Source organism: Falco peregrinus, chromosome 2 (genome assembly GCF_023634155.1).
Source record: "Falco peregrinus isolate bFalPer1 chromosome 2, bFalPer1.pri, whole genome shotgun sequence".
NCBI lineage: Eukaryota > Metazoa > Chordata > Aves > Falconiformes > Falconidae > Falco > Falco peregrinus.
The window spans coordinates 78,398,653-78,421,201 of NC_073722.1; the positions used below are offsets into that span (position 1 = coordinate 78,398,653).

The following is a 22,549-nucleotide window of genomic DNA, read 5'->3' on the forward strand; positions in this document are numbered from 1 at the left end:
AACCTTTAAGTTCAACAAAGACAAAGTCAGTCTAGGGCCAAATAACCCCATGCAACTGTACTGGCTGAGCCCCAACAAGCCAGAAAGCAGCTTTGCAGGAAAGGACCGAGGGGTACCAGGGGACAAGAAGCAGAAAATGTCAGCCATGGGCTCTTAAAGCAAAGAATGGCAGTGCCATTGTGGTTACATTAGCAAGAGTATATTCAGCAGGTTGATGGAAGCAATTGTTTTCTCCTCTATTTGGCACGTGTGAGGCTGCATCTTGAGGACGATGTCCAGTTTTGGGCTCCCCAGTGCAAGAAAGGTAAGGACATACTGGAGCAAGTCCAGTTCCTGACTTGCAGCCAAGGCTGCCACCAGCATTCAACACACAACTGGGTGAAACAGCAGCCCACGAAAAACAGAACAGGTAAGAAGATCTAGTCTTTTGTGAATATGAAAGAAAAAGAAGGGATGATTGAGAACAGCGTACAATCTTTCTTATCCAGAATGACAGAACGGGAACAGAAAATCAATCAACCTGCCCCTTTAGCGTAGTAATGGAACAACACAATGCCTGAATGAAATAATCTGGAAAAAAATGAGATACTGAACAACTTGGAAACCCCTGCATTCCTTAAGTACTTGCTTGCACTGTTGTGGCAGCAAGCACAGTGAGTGTCAGTGACCTTGAGGAAATTGCTGTAGTGCCAAAAGCTCCTACTTCAGTGGGATACAGCTCCCTGTATATTTTTTGTTATATTAACGATGAAAGAGTAGCTTGTGCTTAAGGACACTGCCTAGTTCATTTACATGCATTTAAGCTTGAAGTAAAGATCCTAGGATCTGATGAAAACATCGAGGTCATCATACCAAAATATACTTTATTTTACAAAATATTTTCCCTCTGTCATCAATAAACATATTAACAGGATTTATACAGATAAATGCACATTTTTATGAATTCATGTACTTATTCATATTTCTTAGCTCTGTTTTGTCTATGAAGTTTGCACTACACTGTAACATTTGAGTTTTTACAACGTAAAATTAGACAAAGCTCCCAAAATGTTGTTACAAAAGTTACACAGCTGTACTGTTTTTCCCCGTCTGCAGATTTTCAAGCACCTTTTTCTAATTGAAAAGTTGTGAATTTATGTGAGTGCTGGCTATATCACTTTTCTGGAAAATGTCACCAACCTCTTCCCACTGCTGTCAAAAATCTTCTGTCTAATAATCTAAAGCCTTAAAGCCAGTAAGGATGCAGCACTCAGTTCAGGCACAGGCACACAACAAACCCTTTTCTAGCTCTGCCACTACCTCTAGCATAACTTTTCATCTGCATCCCTCAACTACAGGCCTGTCAGCACGGGGATCTTACTTGCTTTGGCTGGACACTGCAAAAATAAAAAGATCCAGACTATTTCCTTCTCACAGGCTGCAAGATTTGCCTCAGACTCTCCTGTTCTGATCATGACAGCCATGCAGTAAATTCTGCTCTCTGATACACATTAAATCTTTCCATGATATTATAGCTATAGTTTCTTAACACAGTAAACATGAATTCAAGGCTCCAAGTACTAGAAGCCTGGAGGACCAATGATGGAGGACTGTATTCCCACTCCAGCCTAAATGCCTGAATTAAATCAATATATTTTCCACAAAACATGAGTGACTCAATTTTGAGTTGGCAGTTCTGTTGCATTCTGCCTGTGCTGTAATTCTGCTGCCTCTCCTGTTGGTTTCTGTAATTTTATCCTAGCTCTTCGGTTGCCCACTGAAGCTTCTCTAGCTGGGTATCTTCTCAACTTCCTGAAAATTTCTGTCAACGGTGGATTCTTTCTCACTGGATGCCAATACTGTCGTTGCGGTACCACTGCTGCTGGAAAAAATGCCTGACCTGCCATGAGGTTAAGAGCCAGAGTTTATGAAAGCCCCGTATTCACTTGTCTGTGACATCTCTGCTACAGCCTGGCTTAAGTCACAGAAAAATCTGGATTTGCTGGATCTCTGCAAAAAACCCTGATGTACAGGATTCCCTAAAGGGGCACTTCTGTGGTAATGCCATGCACTGCAGCGCTGCAGGGCAGCAAGCTCAGCACGGGTACTACCATGAAGAGAGCCTACAAGAAAACCCACGAGTGACCTAGGGACAGAGCCAGACGCCAGGGGCTCGGAGCTGGCCGCAGGCCTCGGGGTGCTTCTGAGAGCCCCCTCCTGCCCTCTCCCCTTCCTGACCAATGTCTTCCTGCTCCCAAATGAAAAAAGATGAGCTGAGCATGAACCTATATGAACACTGCCCTACCCAGAAGTTTAGCATTTGAGAGATGACTCTTGGCATAAATCTGTGTCTCACAGACAGGGCAAAAAGGTTACTGTTGCCATTAAGGTCCCCTGGAAGGCATCACGTGTGCATTACCTGCAGGCTATACGATCACAGGATGGGTGTCCCTGGCTTCTCTACAAACTCTTCAGTGGGACAAAAACTGTTCCAGCCACATTTCTGGGTGAGCAGCCCAGGGACAGAAGGCTAGAAACAAGTCAAAAGAATAAAAGCCAGGTCCAGTACAATTGCCTTTTGAGGAAGAAACAGAACTTAAAGAAAGGGGCAGGACCAGACGAGGCCTGCTCAAACATGGCAATACACAACAGGGCTACCACGAACAAAGTGCACAAAAGGCAACTGAAGTTGAGATTTGCAATGTAAAATACCAGGCAATACATGTAAACCTCATTCTGCACTATAAATACTTCATAATCTAGAAGCTGTGTCAAATCCACAACCATTCCTCACAACGGATCAAATCTGATCTGTCAGATGATCTGGCTGTACATGTAGTCCAGCACAACTACTAGTGAAACCTCACCTTTATCCTCAAGGTTAGCAAGTACTTCTTGACACTGACAACAGATCATATGCAACAGAAATATTGTACATTTCACAAGCCTTCCTCTATACTTATTAATAGAAATTAGGTTAATGATGGTAACTACGACGCTACCTACTGTTCCAACAAATGTATCTTACCTTTTTGCTTTCTAGCACCTACTTCGGCCTGCCATAAACATTGTAAAAGGTCTAAATTAGGAATTCACTGAACTTGAGTTCTTACTAACAATAATGAACAGGCCCATATTCAACAATGAGACAGAACAGATATCCCTTCTGATTTCACCTTTACATACATGCCAGCAATAAATGTCATCTGTACAGCATTCTGGTAGTAGAAACAGGGCCAAATTAAATCCTCAGTAGCTCTCACTAAAACATGAAAAAACAAGCAAGAAACATCAGGAAACTAAAGAAATTCACCTGGTTGCTGGTCTTGTAACCTTGCTTTCTGAGGAGATGTCCCAGTGATACATGCAATGCAGAATTAATGACTTGCTTGGTGATTTACGAACAGGACTCGAGTGAAAAAGGCAAGTCTACTCAAAATGCTCCCCTTGACTTCCCAAGGAGGCTGTCAGTCCAAACAGAAGTAAGAACCTCATTTGAGGAAAATACATATAGAATTTAAAGATCTGGGGTTTTTTTGTTTGTTTGTTTTTCCTCTTCTTCTTTGGTGATGCTGTTTTTTTGAATACACACTTGAGGAACAGATTTGATTTGGAACGATTATTAAAATTCAGATAAGAAAATACAAACCTAAGTAACAGCTTGAGTTTAGACAGTAGGAAAAGCAAGAGATTTGAAGATCTCTAAAGACACGTAGTCTTGTCATTGTTTCCAAAACAGTGAGGCAAATAGCCATGAAAAAACAGAAGACATTTCAATAATTTACTCCAGCGACTAACTCACTGGCCATGATGAAGACAGGGAAGGGTTTACCTGATCATGTAAAAACAACCACAGAAGCCTTTAAGTTAAGTTCCAAAACAAAAAACTTTTCAGTGTCTAAGGCTGCCTCATAGGAGTACCACTGTTCCGCCCTTGCAGTTTCTAGGTAAGATTTTGTGGGAACTGCAAAACATGCCTCTAAAACCACTGTTTCCTGTAGGAAGCAAGAAATCTATGGAATGTATGTAAAGACCTGAAATAGAATTAACAGCTACAGCCTTACCTAGTCCTAGACCATTTTATCTTACAATGATTTCAGTTTAATTCTTTTGTACCATCACATAGCTGACTGTTTTTGGCCCCATGAAACCCTGTTTCTGTTTGATGTGTTTTTAATTTAAAAGCTATTTTTGTATTATGTAACTTAACATAATCTAAGAATTATATTATGCTCTCTGTAGCACGTATGAAAATGATGTCCCTCTACCATATTGCTTAACCTTCTGTCTTCTATCCCCAGAAGATAGCCAACAACTCCTTGCCCATCATCCCCGCACTCCCATCCATTACAAAGCATTTCTTCCAGACTTAACTCCCCAGCCATGTGGCCTTGTAACTTAAAAATAACCATTCTGCTACTTAGTGGGTGGAAAAAAAAATCAGAGTTCAGCCTTACATACCCTGAATATGCACTTTCACCAGAAAGGAACAAAGTGACAGGATTTAATAGAAGGAAGTTAAATGTGGGATTACAAAAACTGGTACATTTTCTAAAGCAACGGAAAGGGACAACTGATCTATTTAAACTGCAGAGATTAAATAAACCAAAAAGAAAGGATGCAACACCTATAATCTCACATATACATCTGTAATATATAAAAAAACACTGTAATGAGTCAGTGAAAATCAGCTGTTGAAATAATGACTAGCCATCGTCAGAAATTTGTAGATCATCTTTTCTCAGAGGCAACAGACTGCTCAGTAATTCCTTGAATATGTGACTTTGCCAGGTGGACTCCAGGGAGAAAGCACTTTGACCTCATGGACAGCCTGCAACTTCTTTTGCTTCTTCTCAAGCTGCTCCCTCATCTCTTTCTTTTCCTGGGAATAAAAACATGTGTCAAAAAAAAACAAAACAAAAAAAACCCCATAAAAAATCAGCTCCACAAACAGCCAAGTTGAAGTCGTTGTCATAACTTTCCATTTTACACAAAAAAGGTAACATACAATGGAGATTTGCCTTTTGGGACTTAGCCCATCCCTTTTAGGGATTCGGTCACACACACTGCACCATGCAACGCAAGAGGCTGCACATTTGATGTCATTTACAATTAAAGTGACTGTATCAAGGTTGTGCCGGTTTTGTGCACTATCTAAACAGAAAGCCCAACAGACGGCCTAGTGTATTAGGGACTGTATTTGTCTTGCATATAATTAGTCTCATCTTAATTAAGTTTTTTCTTTAAGAGATATGTTGTTCTTATTACTCCAGACTACTGATGCATCTTTGAAACTTTCTGTACTTACTGAATTACACTTGCTATGTATTAGAACAAACTGGGAATTAAAAAAATTAATTATAAACAAGTATCTATTTAACTTATAAACACTGCAAGGTTCTGATAATATTTTCTATTGCTTCAAACAGCAATGGGTAATTAGGATGATGAAGGATAAGCAAGATACTTGCAATATTCTTTTTGTGCCCGATTAGTGATTTCCAAAAGACCTGTCATTCAAAAACTAATTTGCGATTATTTACAATTATTTTTGAATTTTTATACTGTTCTGTGCTATATAAAATAAATACTCTTTGCAAAGATCACTGCCATTTCACCACTGTGAGGGCCAGCTTCTAAGGGTGCATCTGCATTACCAATTTAGTGCACTGGAGAGTTCTTTATAGGTGCAAATTTTCCTTGTATCATATTTTTACAAAAATTTAGTCATATTCTACAAATCATAGAATCTGAATTTGACATTCAAAGACACATGAGGGCAGATAATTAAAACCTCATTAAAAATAGGACTTACCATAGTATTATTGGCAATTATTTGAAAAATTGTGTGTTATAAAGAAATGTGCATATTTTATATTTATGAAGCACTCTTCACTGAATACATGTTGCATAACAGACATGTATGAAAAACCCAACCCAAAGATAAAGCATACAACCACCCAGGAAGGGAATGACAGTTGCTTTGGATTTTTTAATCATGTCTCAGTTTTGAATGTTTGGGTTTGAAGACCCAATTTTCATGAATGAATCGCAGTGCCAAGCAAAGAGTCTGGAGTTAATTTAACTGGGTTTTAAAAGATTAAATTTGACATGAAGATTTACTGGCTTCATCCCTGTCTTCAACACACCCAAAGCTTTTTATGTTCTAGCCCTAACCACAGTTCACATTCTCACAAGACATAACTGATACAAATCTCCCCTAAAATAATAAATAAGATGTTATTTGCACCAACAGGAGAAGAGTAACAGAAACAGTGAAAGATTAAATCAATAACTGTAGCATGTCACACACTAGATCAACTTGATTATGTGGCTTAATTTCTCTGTGGAAGTTTCCTACTCAGCCTAGTAAGATGAACACATTTTTCACCTACCAAATTCTGGGAAGATCACATTCTTTAGCAGTAGGGCTGCCACATAATCGAATTCTAGATAGTACAGAAGTCTTACAACATTTAAGAGGAGTAACAATAACAGCCTTATTTCTAACACATTGCAATGCCAGGAGATTAAAATTCCAATATAGAAAGTATTTTCAGATAGATGTTATTAAACCACATGAAATGAATAACCCATGTCAGCTGTTTCTAACCCAGAAAAGCAACAAATCCACAAGACTTATGCAGTACATAATTTCCTGATGTTTTTAAACAGCTTTAGAATGCCAAAAATAGGTGTTAATCATGCTCAGCCACAAGGTAAAACTTCAAACTTCTTCTAGGGCCTTTAACAATAAATACTATGTTGATCTTCGAGAATATTTTGAGAGCAGCCTTACTTCTCAATAAGTCATATTACGTAATGTTTACCACATGAAATGGAGAACGTAACACATCTGGGATACTCACTTTTCTCTACAGAAAACAGGTTTCAAGATTACTGTTTCAAAAATAATGGAAACTAAACTGATCTGTTGCTATAAACTTTCTACATGATTCTTCTCCACATTCTACTCCTCAGAACAGGTGCATGCCAATAACACGTGCCAGACACTGGTATTATGTATATAAGCAAACGACCACTTATCAAGCAAAACATCTAGATTGGCTTGAAGAGTACCTGATGAGTAGCAAGAAGCAAATACTATGAAAGAATTAAAACAATTAGAAGCTTAAATTTCCTCAGCAATACAAAAGTATCTCAGCTCAAGATTATCCTTTTTATGTTAGTATTTTGCAAGTGTTAACATCCTTTCTCAGGGCATTTATTTTCATGCTTAAAAAGTAATCTTCTCTATGCATTTAAGATTATCTAACACTCACACAAGGACTTGTAGAAGAGTAAGTAAGTAACAGAATTTCCATTAACATAAAACCAGAATGCTTCCTGTATTTTAGAAGAAGTACAAAGAGTTTTTTATGTCTGTTTTACCCATGCATTATGGTCAACACCTGGTTTAGGAAAGCTGAGGATGAACTTACACATTTCTGTTGAATGTTAATGAAAACATATTAGAATAATTCCCACTATATTACTCTTATTACCCTTCAAACAAAAATTGTCTTATTTGAAATAATATACTTAAAAAGCTTTCACAATTCTGCCTACCTGTAGGCAGATATCATCTCAGTTGATAATACATTGACAACTTTATAGGCATTTCTCTCCTGCAGTTCACTGAAGGTGTGTATTTTCATTATTACTATACAAAGTGTGATAAAATTCTGACCAAACATGAGGAAAGAGCCACTGCCCAATGTGCTTTCTCAAATAAAGGTGTGTTAGCTGCAAAACCCAACCCAATTTCTGTAAGTAAAGATGTGAAGACTGGGCATGAGACACATCAGTCAACACTTGCACATAGACACTGAAAATGAAGTAATTCTGTAGGTACCTCTGCTAACCAATTCAGCACTCACTGCACCCTCCAACATCTGCTTATTTTTTGAACTGCTCCTCTCATGTAGGCACAGGTACATCCATTTAGATCTGGTCATTCCTCCAACCACTCAAATTTATATCAATAATCCCACTGAAGTAATGATGTCCAGAATTTATACACAATTTGAACAGAGGAGCCTGTGCTAGGCAGCATATTTTGTTCCCCAAAATATGGCATCATTTTTTTAACCTTCATACAGAGTCCAAGCCAGCAAGGAAGTCCAGTGTACAATGAAAGGTAACATTCACGCTTTGGTACAACTATGCTAACTGAGGACAGTCGCAATAAGAGGAGCATACTGGGACAGAGCATTACCTACTACTCAAAGCATAGTACTTCTTTCCTTAGGAACTAGGAATATTGAGTAAGCAAGAAATAATCTAAGATTGGATGTTTATCATTTGACAAAACTGGGCTGGAAATCACTTGATAAAGGGGACCAGAGAAAACACTTCTTACCAATGATTACAGAAATCAGAGGTATTCCAACAGGGGACCAGGTCAAAGATGATCTTAAAAGACTTAAACAAAAGACTAAAACGGTTGGAAAATGGAAGGGAAAATATGTAAGCTCCTGCTGTTTTTCACATAACTGCATATTTCTGAGTTAGCCAAGTAAAGGATGATTGTCCTTTTAAAATGCCCCATACCCATACATTTATTTGCCTGCCTCAGTTCTCACCTATGCCCAAACAGCCCCCTCCCCAAAAAAAAAAAAAAAAAAAAAAAAAATAGAAAGCCCACTCAAGACTCTGGAAAAGATTTTTAAAGCTATTGGCAGTACAAACCAATCCCTGTAAGGACCTTAAGCCAGCTGAGCTGTATTCCATTCTTATCAATGGCAACAGTGACTGTATATACAGGACACATGTCAGAAATCTCAAGGAAGAGACAACACAAGAAACATTCTCAAACTAAGAAAACCTTGAAAGTCAGGATGATGAATGACGGTATCATTCACAGGGTGAGGACAAAAAACTGCAGATTTTTCTTTAACTAGTAAGTCAAACATATTTCAGAAAAGAATATATATGCTAAGAATATTAGTGCTCTCTCCCTTCTAGTTTGTCTTTCAGTTGCAAGGGAAAAAAAACACCACACCCTGCTTTGCTGCTGGGACTAGAATACTAGATTAGTTTACTGTTTAACAACTGTGACTAAAGTACACTGTTGTAGGAAAAATATAAGTGGGAGCATCAGAGTTCCACCCTTTCTAGTAAATGAAAATAATCTCAAACCTCATTACAAGTTCTTTTATCGGTTTTAAGGTGTACAAGTCTCTACTTTGAATGCTTCCTTGAATGGATCTGTGCTTACTGTGGCAGGTGGATGCCGCTTGACTTTTCAGGTTTTGTGCTGTGGTGAGTTGACCGTTCAGATACAGTTGCTCCTGACACGGAATGTCAAAACATGAAGACTAACTATGAAATCAAAACTCTATGACATGCAGGTAGGGAGAATATATTTGCCATGTATGCGAAATAACAAACCCACCACATGTTATCATTTTAGTCAAGAATTTTGGAGATTAGCTAAGGAATGCTGCCATCATCTGGCCTCTCTCATTACAGCATGAAAAATCACGAGTATTACAATACAGAAGTGTTCACACTCATTACTGCGTTAATCTTTTGGGTTTTGACAAAAAGAAAAAAAAAGTAAATACCAGCCATCGTTCATATTCCTCCATAGCCTTTTTATTCTTTTCTTCCTTCTTTGCTTGTTGTATTTCTTGCTTTCTTCTCTCTAGGATTTCTTTTACTTTCTTCTGTTTAATATATTCTTCCTTTTTTTCTTTCCTGTAGAGTGAGAGGGAAGAACAGGAGATCATCATGTAACAGACTAAATGCTGCATCCATGACTGAGTAACAAAACTGAGTCAAAAGAGATTTTTATGCATTTAATAAAATATTGAAAAGATATTTTTAAAATCTTCAAAGTCCATCTTCATATATTATATCACCAAGGTATAAATGAGCCTGCTATTCTATATACTATGGCATCACCTTTTCTGTACTACCTTCTCCCTTATTTGGTATCATATAAAAAAATAGATTCAAAACTGCTGTGGGTAATAGTTAATCGCACATGGTCTGTGAAAAACTCCTGGCTTGTAAAACTTATAAAGAATTTCTCCAGCAAACACATGTAGTTTGCTTCTGAATACATCTACATTCATACACTGTGTTCCACAAAACGTTAAGATAAAGATTTACCTTCCTTCCTATGGCTTAGTAATGAAGCAGAAGATTAATCACATTAAGACATTACACTACTCAATGAATCTTCCTTCTCAGTTGCAGTATCTCTACCTGGCTTAGTCAGTAGCCTTTTGGGGAATCACTAAACTGAAAGAAGCGGTACAGCTTCCTCATTGTTATACTTGTTCTCCATTGAGACTGAAGACTCTGATCCCAAGCATGCCACTGTCTCCCAATTAAAAGCACATCAAGCACCCACAGAAGACCTCTTGCATTTGGGAAACTACAGTATTCCAAACCCCAGTGGAGTAGTACCATTTTTCAACTGCTGACACGCTGTCTCTCCTCTTCTCTGCAACCAGCTCCTCCTCTTTCTTCTTCTTGATTCTTTCAGACTGTTCTTCCTTTCTTCTTTGCTCTCTTAAATATTCCACTTTTCTTTCCTTCCATTTTTCGAATGCCTAAGGAAAACCACAGAATCATTAGAAAACTTACCCCTCACCTTTCTGTCAATACTCCACTTGCTTATTGTGGAGTATACAAAAATTATTGTATTATTATTTTCTGTAAGCTCTACACATTCCAATTTTTGATTATTTACTTGTAGTATTGCTCAAAAGTAGGTACCACTACACCTAAAAAAAAAAAGAATTATTTTTCCCAGTAAGTAATAGTTCATTGACAATGTATTTATACTGAGTTTATTTTACAGTTAATAGAATCCAAACATGGAGCAATGCCTGTTTGTGTGCAAATGCAAACATGACATACTCCCAACAGAACAGAATCTAATCTAAGCTTTCTTCAAAAATTAACCACGTTTAGATTTTAGCATCTTGTTTGTTTCCATCTCTTGCTGAATTAATCAAAATTATTCTCAACAATCTCCTGAACCATACCTGATCCACACACATTTATGTACATATTTTACATCACCTTCTGTGCTTCCTCTGTTTTCTCCTTTTTCTGTTCTGCTGCTTTCTTTGTCTGAAGTTCCTCAAGCTTCTTTTTTTCACTTAACATTTTTGCTTCTATTCTTTTCTTTTTTTTCCAGGCTTCAAAAGATGCAATCGCTTCCTCTCTTTTATCAGCTTCTTTCTGGATTGAAAATGAAAGTTACATTTAAATACACTTAAATATAAAACTACAATTGAAATAGTATGTTATAAACTCACCATCAAATGTAGGATTAGATGGAGCAATAAAGAAATGGGAATTTATTTGCAGACAACATTCCAATATTCAAAAGTAAATTTGATCTATAGAAAGTGGTTTTCTTCTGTGCTCATTTTTAATTTAACTTAGTCGAATAAGACAAACTACTCTTGCAAAATATATGTAGAGGAATACAAAACACATGTTAAATGCTCAGAAGTGAAATGTTAAATACTTAAAAGCCATATCTAAGGATTGTGTATGGTACTATTCAAAATACAATCCTCAGTAGGTAAGCACCTCTCGAGACAGGGAGCAAACTCATTTTCTAACACCCAAAGGGTTAAGCATCCCAAGCTGTTTATAAACAAACCTGAAAATTAATTTAAGAAGCACACTTTTAGCATTCCTAACGTAAATGTGTAGGGAAGCATCAGCCATACACCCCTTAGAGCAACCATAACAAGTGGGACATGCCATTTACTGCTTCAACCCACCTCCCACTATTTGGGGAAAACCAGGTGCCTTAGAAGGGTGATGTAATTAGGCAGAAAGCATAGGTAAGCATACTTCAAAGAAGTATAGTTTGTCTTTTCAAACAAGAATGTAAACAAACCTTTTCAGTATTGTTCCTTAGATTTTCAGCTTTCTTCTTTTCAAGTCTCTTTAATTCCAGTAGAAAGGCCTTTTTCTTTTCCAACCAATTCTGTAAGAATCATTAAAAGTTTTATACTTTTAGTCTTTTTAAGGTACATCTATAAAAGTTCTGTTAAAACAACTAAGTATTATTGGAGCAGCACCAATATAATGACCACCAAAATTACTCTTAATTCTTCCATGTGCTACTTACCCCTGATCAAAGAAGTCTAAGGTTCTAAAATCATAGCTAGAAAATATGAAAAAGCTTAACAATCTTTCTTTAAAAAAATATTAAAAAACCACCACAAAAATCTAAGCATTAAAAGAATTAAGAAGTTTATTACTTTTATTTATTTATTGTCTTTCTTGCAAATACCTAATACCTGTAATTAAAAAGAATAAAATCCAACTGGGAAGAGTGAGACTTCAGGCATCCATAAAGTGTTAGGAGCCATTTGCAGAATTGAGCTTAAATTTTCAGGGTTTAACTATGTAATTGGTATGCTGCTTAGAGATACAAGTGTCCTAAATGAATCTTATTTTACCTTTAAAAATTATGAAGACAATATAAATATGGACTTGAGGTTCTAAATTTTGTTCTAGAACCATAACAAGCATGAAACTCACATACCAATATGAACAGCACCTGTTAATAGTAAGTTTTTCTCACACAGACGAGTAGCAAAAATCTGTTTGAATCCACAAACTGATCATTATGAATTTCTACACAGAATCCACATTCTGGAGAGAACATGAGATGACTTCTCACTTTTCCTGAACGTCAACTGAATAGAACGTATCAGGAAAAGAAACTTTAAACTATGGCCTTACTTATGTTAAGGCAGAAGCAGAAATAAAGAAATACACATGCCTGGAAACAGTATGACACAATGAATTATGAACCACAGTATGTCCCTCTCACCTACCTTTTTAGCCTGTAATTTGATGACAAGGCACAGCGAACAGAATGAAAGGATTATTACACATGTAAGCATATGCAAGGAATATACTCAGAAATACTGATTTCAAGAAAATAAAAGATGTTGACTCCCATAACAGGACTTTTATATGCATAGGTTTTTTTGTTGGTTCTTTTGTTTGTTGTTAAGCTCTACCTGGAAAACAGCTGCTCGTAAACTATCTCCTTTGTCAAATTCTGTATTGTTCTTCTGCACACTTTTATCTTCCAACACCTTTAACGTTCCGAGATAATGAGATGAAACAGGTGCAGCTGATGGAACAGCTTTCACCTTTTTCTTTAAGGGCACTGGAGAGAGAGACCTATAAAAGTACCAAGACACAAACATATGAATGATCATTCCACTTGTTTTAGCTGATACCATGTACTGTTCCTTTTATTTCAGCGTATACCAAAAGTTACTGTGATTCTGGTTTTATATGCGCCTGGCTGGGGAAAGGAGGAAGAAGCCCATTTTCCTCTGAGGGCTTTATTATTGCCAAAACAAGCCACTACACAACATACCCAGCCCAAGAAGGTTTAGAAATTTCTTACAACTTTCATCTACAAAACAACTTAAAACCTCTAAATACATCAAGGACCTGGATTCATCGGTGGATCCAGTAGCACAAACTCATCATAGACACTGCAAAAAGACTTGGAGTCTGATCTGATATAACCCTGAGCAAGGGTTACAATAACATGCCACATCTACTGAACTGTTTTCCACAGATGGTCAGAGGTTGTCAACAGTGAAGACAATGCTGACAGAAAACAAGAGTGAAGCAGCACTGTCAGGGTGCTTACATGCATTTTACACTGCAGACTGTGATACACAGCATCTTTCTCTTACCTGTCAGATAAAGCTTTCTGGTTTTGTAGAACTCCTTCCTTCGTTTCACTTAGTTTCTAAGAAACACAGAGGAAAAGTAGAATTATAAGAGTCTCTCAAGCAACAGAACTGGATCAGGATGAAACAGGCTTTTACAAGCTAACAAGGATGTTGGGAGTTGGACTCAATGGTCCTTATGGGTCCCTTCCAACTCAAAGCGTTCTATGACTCTATGTTAGAAAATACGCCTGAAAGCCACTCCAATAGAGAAGGGGTACAGGACAGGGTAAGAAAGTAAAAACCCAAACCGACAAACCAAACCAACAAACTTTCAGAATGCCTCTATCTTTTTGGAACGGCAGCTAGAAATGTGTCTTTGTATTATGTGAAAATATAGTCTACGGTTTAGAAATACAAAGGAATAAAAAGAACCCAGCTCAGCAGTGGGTTTCCCTGTTGTTGTATCAATACTCTTTTAACTATTTTTAATATTTAGCTGTAACCATTACATATATCTACATCTTTTCTTTCTTATGATAAAGCATAAAATGCTTTGCATCTTATCCATTATTCAAGTCACACCATGGATTCCATCCTCTGCCAGCATACACTGCTCATTCCAATTCAGCTAACCTCACAACAGAGATATGACATTTCCCCTTGGGTAAGGGTATTTCCTTAAAACTGGAAAATATAAATTTCAATACCTTTATCTGGTTTAAATGATTTGTGTAAAAGGTATTCCCTACATCTTCCTCAAAACTGTACAGAATTTCTAAGAGCCTCAACTGTAGAAGCCAGAGAACTGGCCGTTTTACAAACGGAGTTCTACGCATTTAAGGTACCAACAGTAACTACAAAACTTTTCACTGTGCTTCTAGGACACTAAAATTGCATATAAATAATACCTTGACAGAGTCCTTTGAAGTGTTCTTTGCCTCCCCATTCTCAGACTGATCATTCACTGATACCTCCTGTATTGTATCAGTTATTATTTGTCCTTCCACTATCTTCACCATTTCATCTGAACTGCCATCTGTTGACTTCTCCAGTTTCTTTGTTTTCTTATATACTGTGGGTGTCATTACTTCCGTCACAGAAGGGGATTTTCTACTATTGTCCTCCAGTTTCAAGTCACTGGTGTTGATCTTCTGATCTTGATCTAACAGGAGAAAAAAAAAAAAAAATCGAGATGAACAAGATTTTCATTGTTTTTTGAGTATTGTTATTTCTGTACTAAAACCATCTGTTTATGAAACATATTACTAAATTTGATATAACAGAATGTATTTTCTGTATACTTCCTTCTAAAGAACTATAGGCACTAATGACAAGAGTATTCACTTGTACTGTATTTAAACCTAAGACTGGAGTAGCAACTGAAGTTGTATCAAATGTTATGTGTGAGAGCATGACAAAGGCAAAACTTCCCATCTGCTTTACCACCCGAACATGATTCTAGTGCAGAAAGCAAAAGCAAAAGCCATTGCAGTCACAGCAAGAGTTCTTCTGACATCTAACAAACTACTAATGAAGCCTTTACAACAATTTGGGTAACAAAAACTACTTTAACTGTGTGGTATTTTTCAGGGGTGTGGGAAACACAAGGAAGTAATAGAAAGATTCTGCGGTGGGGATTTAAAGAAAACTTCACCTCAATTTAAATGTGTGCCTAAATTGTCATTTATTAAAACACTACGTTAACAAGTTTTTAAAAAAAATATCAGACCTGAACTGCCATTAATGCAGTATCTAAATTTGTAAAAGACACAAACTATACAAAGCCACGGTAAATTCCCAAATATAAAAGAAATAAAATTTGTGGATGAGAGATTAACTCCAAGTTACCTGAAGAAAGGAAAATCAGTGCTGGCAATCGAAAAAATTTAACCTAGACTTACAATGATGTTAAGTTCGAGGTGACAAGGAGAACTCTGAATTTATACAAACCATTTTCTATTCTCTGTTGATATGCAATCTTTCATATTTTACTTTACACTTACTAGACAGTACAACTGTGTATAAACTGTAGGCATCAGCAACTGTACATCTCTAAGTTGCAGCATGTAGTGCACAGGATACAGACGACAGCAGATTTACCATAAGCACTGCGTAGCATGAACTTCACGGAACTTTTGCCTCTGTTTGCAAAACACCTTCAAAATACTAACCCCATGGTCAGCTGAGTACTGACACATAAAACCTGTAATTGTTACTGTAGTTTCTTTCTTGACAGTTCAAGCTATACAAGTTCAATCAGTCTGCTTGGAATTCCCGTATCTATGCACTTCAGCATTACATTTAAACAATCTTTTCCAATCCCTTTTTCCTCCACTTTTGTTGAAGACTCCATATGGTTGCTTCTGTGTCCTCCTTTGTCCTGACAACACCACCTGTATTATTCTCTTCCACTTACACTGTCCCTGCACTTAGAGAATCTTCCCATTCCAGTACACTGATGCTCACATCCTTTTCCCCATACAAACTCTCCTCAGACATTGTTTCATAAATGATGCTTAAAAACATCAAGCTATATCAAACAAGTTTTCTAATCTAAGGTATCAATAAAATATAAAAAAGAACTGAAACTGAACACAGATCTAAGCAGAACTTTTATTTACTACTCAGTACATTGCTCAAGTTTTCAACTTCTGTTCACCTTTCCATCCTAAATCCTTCAAGCCAAGTACTACCTTTTATCTCATTAGGCTGCAGCGTATAGACATTACATAGGCCATACAGACAGCATTCTTCTTGCTGCATCTGACAGTCTATGTTACTACCATCCTGCACACAGCAAATTACACCCCAGCATGATTCTCTTAGCAAATTAAAAAAAGTGTCTAACAGCACATTCCAGTGTTTTTCAACCTGGGGTCCATGGATTTTTCCTAACCAGTCTGAAAAAGGGGACTCAGAAAGGTACATCCAATGGATACTGCTGAGAAGCCCATAGATTTGGTACATCTCAAGGGGTCTGCACATCCCCCAAGGCCTGTTAAGAGATTCACAAATCCAAAAAGATAGAAAAGCACTACTCAGTTTGTATTAAACCTTGTGGGGGAAATTGCAGGAAGAAGCAAAAGGTTTACCCTAGTTATATTGACTGTAAAAGAGGAAATCAAAGTTATTTGTCTCAAAGATGCTTAGACAATGATCTTACAATGATCATGCACTTGACATAAGTCTAAGTACAAAATCTAAATTCTCAAACTTTAACCTGTTCCTCTGCATTCCTGAGATGCCTCTAGGCCAAAAGTCTCAATACCTGGGGATGATACTGTACTTGGACATAACTGCAAGAAGAAGGCTGGGCCATTCTCAAAACTGAACAGGAGACACAAGACATGAGAAAGATACTGAGAGCAGAAAAGAAATTAAGAATGCCACCAACTTTAAGAAGCCTTGTACTAGACCATTAGATATTACTAAGATATAAATGGTAACGTTTTATTATAGTTTCGGTTACATCTAGTTAAAAGATATTTTAGTCTGGAACAGTATTTTGTCAAGATAGATTCAACTAACTATTTGCAGTTAAATGATCCATTTAAATAATAGCACGGCTTTCTTAACACAGTGAGGCCCTACACAAAAAGCTATGTAAAGAGTTACAGCCACTTTTTCAGAGTTTAATGAAAGTTTTAAAGCTTCTAACTATCTCTACATACACAACCTATGAACTTTTTTTCCTCATTTATCATCATCTCTGTATATATTGAAACTACACTCAAGGGCTTATTTGCAATCAGAGAGACAGACGAGTTTTCATAAATGTAGAATACAGCATATATCTTACACAGCACTGTTGTAGGAAAACCTTTTTGCTATTCTGCTTGTCCAGGTACCTACTAGCAAAGACATGAAAGGAAGACTGCTTCTTTGCAGGGTGCAGAACAGAACAACCCTGGGTCAGAGGAGACATCATGAGAAACGCAGTCGAAAGCGAGGGCTTTCAGTGTATTTCTAGCTTCTTCAGTGATGTCTCTGTTCCCCCGCTAAGGCAGTCACTGGACAGCAGAACTGCCATGCAAACATTTTTTAAGAGATTTCTATTCTCTGGCTCTTCACCTTTCTCCTGTTTAGCAATTGTATCTTCTTCACGTTTTCCTCCTCCTGCCCTGCCACCAACCAGATCAAGCCACATCAATGGCTTTCTACCTGCTTTTTTCTTTAGGTATGCTGACCCACATTTCTGTACATTGCCATGGAAGCATTTCTTATTCAGTCCTAGTTCATGCAGATCTACTGCAGGAAATGGGAGAATCACGTTGATCCTGCACACTCAGCTGCATAAAGTTTGATTATAAAACCAGTATGAGTTTGAGAGAGCTAAGAGGTCACAACAATATTCCTGCAAGTGCACCAACAGTTTCTCCATGCAGTAAATCACAAGAAAAAAAAAAATCAAAGGAGCAGAAAAAGCTGATTAATCTCTGGACAGTCATTTCCTCTGTTAGACAGAGATCTATTTATCTAAATAAAAAAATTTACAGTGGTTAACTACTGAAGACAACAGGGTAGTATCACTGTACTACTTAGATTCACATGAAGAAAAGGAGTACTTCAACTTTTTTCTGCCAGTCTAAAACAACACTGGCATACTTGCCAGAAAAGAGGCATCTGCAGTGCCTAGCTGCACATTCAAATATTCAGCACTTTTGTGCCATCATGTGGAAAGAAAAAAAAAAGGAGCTTATATCACTAACCATGTTCTACCAATTTCAAAGTTGTATTCTTCCACCACAGGTAACGACCAGCCATAAATTTCTCTCAGGACAAACTCTTCTCATATTAGGAAGCAGATAAAAAATATGAAGTCTTTTTAAAGTTGGAAAAGCACATACACTCAATTAGCAGAATTCCAAGTTCTGCTTTGCATATTGAAGATGAATTAGCTATTCTTATACTGAAACATTAAAGTTCCGGGCTTTTATGTGTTTGACTACACATCCAAAGTGATTCAGTATCTTCAAAGATATTTTTTTAAAAACCAAAATTTGAACTTTGTGATGATGAGAAGTCTACCATTTGTAAATGTTTTGGTTACAGCTCATTTTCTAACATTCTGTTACATTACCGCATCATATCTCAGCATCACGATTTCAACATAGTATTTGTGAACACTCTGGTCCAGCTTCACTGGTCACAGAGAAAGGCTGACTATTTAAGGCCCTTGCCATTAAGGGGTGCATGTATGCAGCAGACACTGTGTGAATATGGCTTTCTGTGCTGTGCACATGCAGCAGAGGGAACTCTGTAGCCCTCCTGCATGATCCATGGACATGCACTGATGGGGAGCTGGACTAGAAGTACCCCAACGGCTGTTTTTCATCTCCTGAAAGGAAAAAGCAAATAGGAACCGCCTGCTACTTGGCCCACACTGGTTCTGTTTACCCCAGGCAACTGGAGGTTATTAAAACACGTATTTTTAGAAGAATACCAAATAAATTCCCTGCAAGCCAAAGCAGCTGATACTTAACAAGGAAACAACCCAAATTACAACACTTTAAAATACTGTAATATGACTAAGCAAGTAGCAGCAACATTCAAATGCTTCCTTCTCACCTGATGCCAAAGCATTTCTTGGTTTGTGCACCTGTGGCTTTGGTATTGGTTTGTTTTCCTCTTGATTTCTTTTTTTCTGTAGTTCATGAATAGGCAAGTCATTACAGTGGTCACTTTCACTATTATCACACGGTACTTCAGCAGATGAACATTCTTCATCACTTTTTCTGTCATCACCTTTGTTTTGACTTCCCAAACATTCTTCTTCACCATCCTTTCCGCCATCCCGTATGTTTCCACTTTCTAAAAGCATTACTTGCTGAAGCTTCTTTTCATGAAAGGATAAAGTCAAGTCAGCAGCTTCGTTTTCCAAATCTGCTTTTTGTGAAGCATCATCATCAGAGAGAGGACTCTCAACAGCAACTGACTTCTTAGTGCTCTCAGCGCCTGAGTCACTTCCATTTTCTTCCCCAATACCTGAAAATAGCACATCATCAACTTCCATTTGAGACAAGTGGGAAAAAAAAAGGGACACAGAAACTCTGTCTTCTATAATTTAGAAGTATTTTTCATATAACACTCTCCTGACTTAAGTCTCTGAGCATTTATCTTTCTGTACCTCTGATCGTTGCAAAACAACGGAACCGAGTTCTTATTCTACTTCCTTTCCTGTCATGTCTCTCCATGGACCCAATCTGAAGAAAATACTTCTAATATTCACTGGTTAATTCTTACCTGTCATGCAATTTAAAACCCTTCTAAAAAAACTATGTCTCCAGTGCCATAAGAAGTGGAAGCAAGTCAACAACAACAAAGCTAGGCATGTTTGGTTACTAAAATCCATCCTTTCTATTCTCTTCACTTCTGTCACATCTGAGATCTACTAGAAGACACTCAAAGGTGGTATCTGCTCCAAAGCAAAGGTTCGCCTGTTTAACAAAAATATTTTAATCTTCCTGTAGCCTATTTCCAACTGACTTAATTTCAGAGTTGAAATGCTTGAGGAAGATGACAAATGAATGTTGTGATAGTTGGGTAATATATTTAATGCAGGAGGAGCTTTTTTCTAAATCTTATCAGCAAAGGAAAATTAAAGCATCCCACAAACTTCTAAAAGATGTTTCAGATATGAATAAAAACAAGACACTGAGGAAGTCCTTTTAAAAATACATGATGATATTTAAGATTCCTATTTCCCTTAACATGCAGCACCATATCAGAAGAGCCATGTGGCCAATCTTGTTAGACTAAACATAAACATTACCAAATATCAAATGCATCCTGGCCCAAGAAAAACATCCAGATCAAATCTGTTCCTGGTTTGTATTTTGCATATGCTGCCAAGCAGGCACGTGCTGCAGTGTCCTGCAGCCCTTACTTGCTGGCCGTTCAGACTGGGAAAACAGCAAGACAACAACAAAGCTTCCTCTCCGCCAGTGTCCACTTCCATTGACAGTACTGTGCTCTGCTGTCTCATCCAGATGTAAACAATATGGCTAAGGAGTAAAAACAGGCACCACAAATGTAGGAAACAGCAGAGACTGCATCTGCTTTAGCAGGTTGGCACCACCCCTTATTTCACAGGGAATTCTGCTCCTAACGTGGAAGAGGAGGACTAAGTGATTTCAAAGGTGTGAAATATGAAATCTTGGAACATTAAATCATATTGACTCCCAAAGATTTTGTGTGATCTAGTAATGAGTTAAGAAAGGAAAGAACACGAGGAAAAGTATTTAATTCTGTCTTACTGTTTAACATGCCATCTTCGTCACTCTCAAAGTCATCTGAGTATTCAGCTGCTTGCTCTCTTGCTGCATGAGCAGAAATTGCTTCTTGTCGCTCAGCCTGAAATGGTTTCACAAATAACTTTTACACAGAAGGGAAGATTCACTTCAGCAAGTTCGTGACTAATTCCCCCCTCCAACACGTAAGTAAACCTGAGCAACAGATTAACCCATTTATTTGAAAATTATGGTGAAGGGTAAGTAAAATAGAGCATTTCACTCTACCATCGTACCCCCATTTCTTCTGTGTTAAGAAAACCACCCTCCATGTATTAATTTATATTTCTTCTTCAGAAGAAACGTATCTTGCAGCTCCCTTTTCCATTGTTGGCAATAAGGACACTGGATCATCCTGTGCCACTTTTTGCCACTTTGGTATGTTTTGATGGGCAGGAGTGCAGGGCGCGGGTCTGCCCTGCCATGGTGCGTGGCAGAGGGGGCGAGCCGGGCCGGGCCGGGCCTCCTGCACGACAAGAACCCCACGCAGGTGGCAGGTCCAAAACCAAGGAGGAACTTCAAATCAGCCAGTGCAGGTCTTACGGACACTGCTGCAGGCCGCCACAGACACACCACGCTTACACGGGTTCACAAAGCAACTGGCTTTAGTGACAAGATTAAAATTACGTGAATAAATGCAGCACTATCTCCGGACTCGGGGCCCTGAGCCGCACACCGCCGACGGCTGCAGGGCGGCTTGTTGCAGACGGGCGTTACGCTCCCCCCGCGGCCCTGCTGCCGGCCTGGGGGCGGCGGGTCCTTCAGCCGGAGCCGCCCTCACAGGCCGCTCGGGCCCCGGGAAGCCCGGCCTGCCCCTGGTAGCGCCACTGCCGCCCAGCTCTCCACGGGGGCGGCTCCTAGCCCAGCGCGGCGGGTGCCCGCGGCCCCGTTTCCATTGCGACAGCACGTCGGCTGTTTGCGCCGTTGGCCGTAACAGCGAATGCCGCTGCTCCCGCCCGCGGCCGGCCGCTCACCTGTAGGGCGCTGCGCCGCCGCCGCCCGCCGCCTTCCCCCGACATGGCGGCTGCCTCCCGCTCCCGCCCGGCGGCCGGCCCTCCGCCCGTCCCGGGAGCCGCGGCACCCCGCTGCCCGTCGCCTGGCAACGCGGCCCCGCAGGCCTGACCGGATGAAGGGCGGGCGTTGGCGGCCCGCGAGGGGCAGGCGGGGCGGCTCCGCCTTCGGGCCGCGGCTGCGGGCGGGCGCTGCGGCCGCGCGGTGTGCGGCGTGAGCTGCCGCCTCCCGCCCCCGCCCCACGGCCGGCGGCCGCCCGCCCGCCATTCTCCTCACGGCGCGCACAGGCGTTGGGGTGCGGCAGGCGACAACTGAGGCCCTGCTGAGCCGCTATCTTACCGGGGCCCGAGCCAGGCTTCACCTGAGCTTTGCAGAAGCCACCTGAAGTCTTCAAGACATATTTATGCCCACATCCTATATATAACCCACCTATATATATCCCACAAGATACATGTGCACACACACACACACACAGAGGTATGCACTTGGGGCATGCCATGGCAGCAGAAGATGGGACTGACATAGGTTCTTCAACCCTGGGCTTAAAGTCGGCTAACTCCACAACTTCCCACATGGGATTTC

At 39.2% G+C, this 22,549-nt stretch overlaps 1 protein-coding gene across 3 annotated transcripts; it reads right to left on the reverse strand.

Moving 5' to 3' along the window:
* Positions 1-849: 849 nt before the first annotated feature.
* Positions 850-22,115, reverse strand: MAP9 (microtubule associated protein 9). 3 transcript variants are annotated; one of them, XR_008746091.1, is made up of 12 exons: positions 21,931-22,115; positions 20,924-21,020; positions 19,236-19,652; positions 14,576-14,829; positions 13,689-13,744; positions 12,993-13,158; positions 11,855-11,944; positions 11,020-11,181; positions 10,399-10,544; positions 9,549-9,681; positions 4,056-4,861; positions 850-3,292 (listed from the first exon to the last, which is right to left on the reverse strand). XR_008746091.1 is itself a non-coding variant. In XM_055797530.1 (11 exons), exons 1-11 carry the CDS (start codon positions 21,973-21,975, stop codon positions 4,739-4,741), a joined length of 1,512 nt encoding a protein of 503 aa, XP_055653505.1. In that variant the 5' UTR covers positions 21,976-22,115; the 3' UTR covers positions 850-4,738. The 3 variants fall into 3 exon arrangements, 2 of the variants coding, with proteins under 2 accessions (XP_055653505.1, XP_055653504.1); XM_055797530.1 differs by having other exon boundaries at positions 850-4,861; positions 19,413-19,652; XM_055797529.1 differs by having other exon boundaries at positions 850-4,861.
* Between the last annotated feature and the right edge of the window lie 434 nt (positions 22,116-22,549).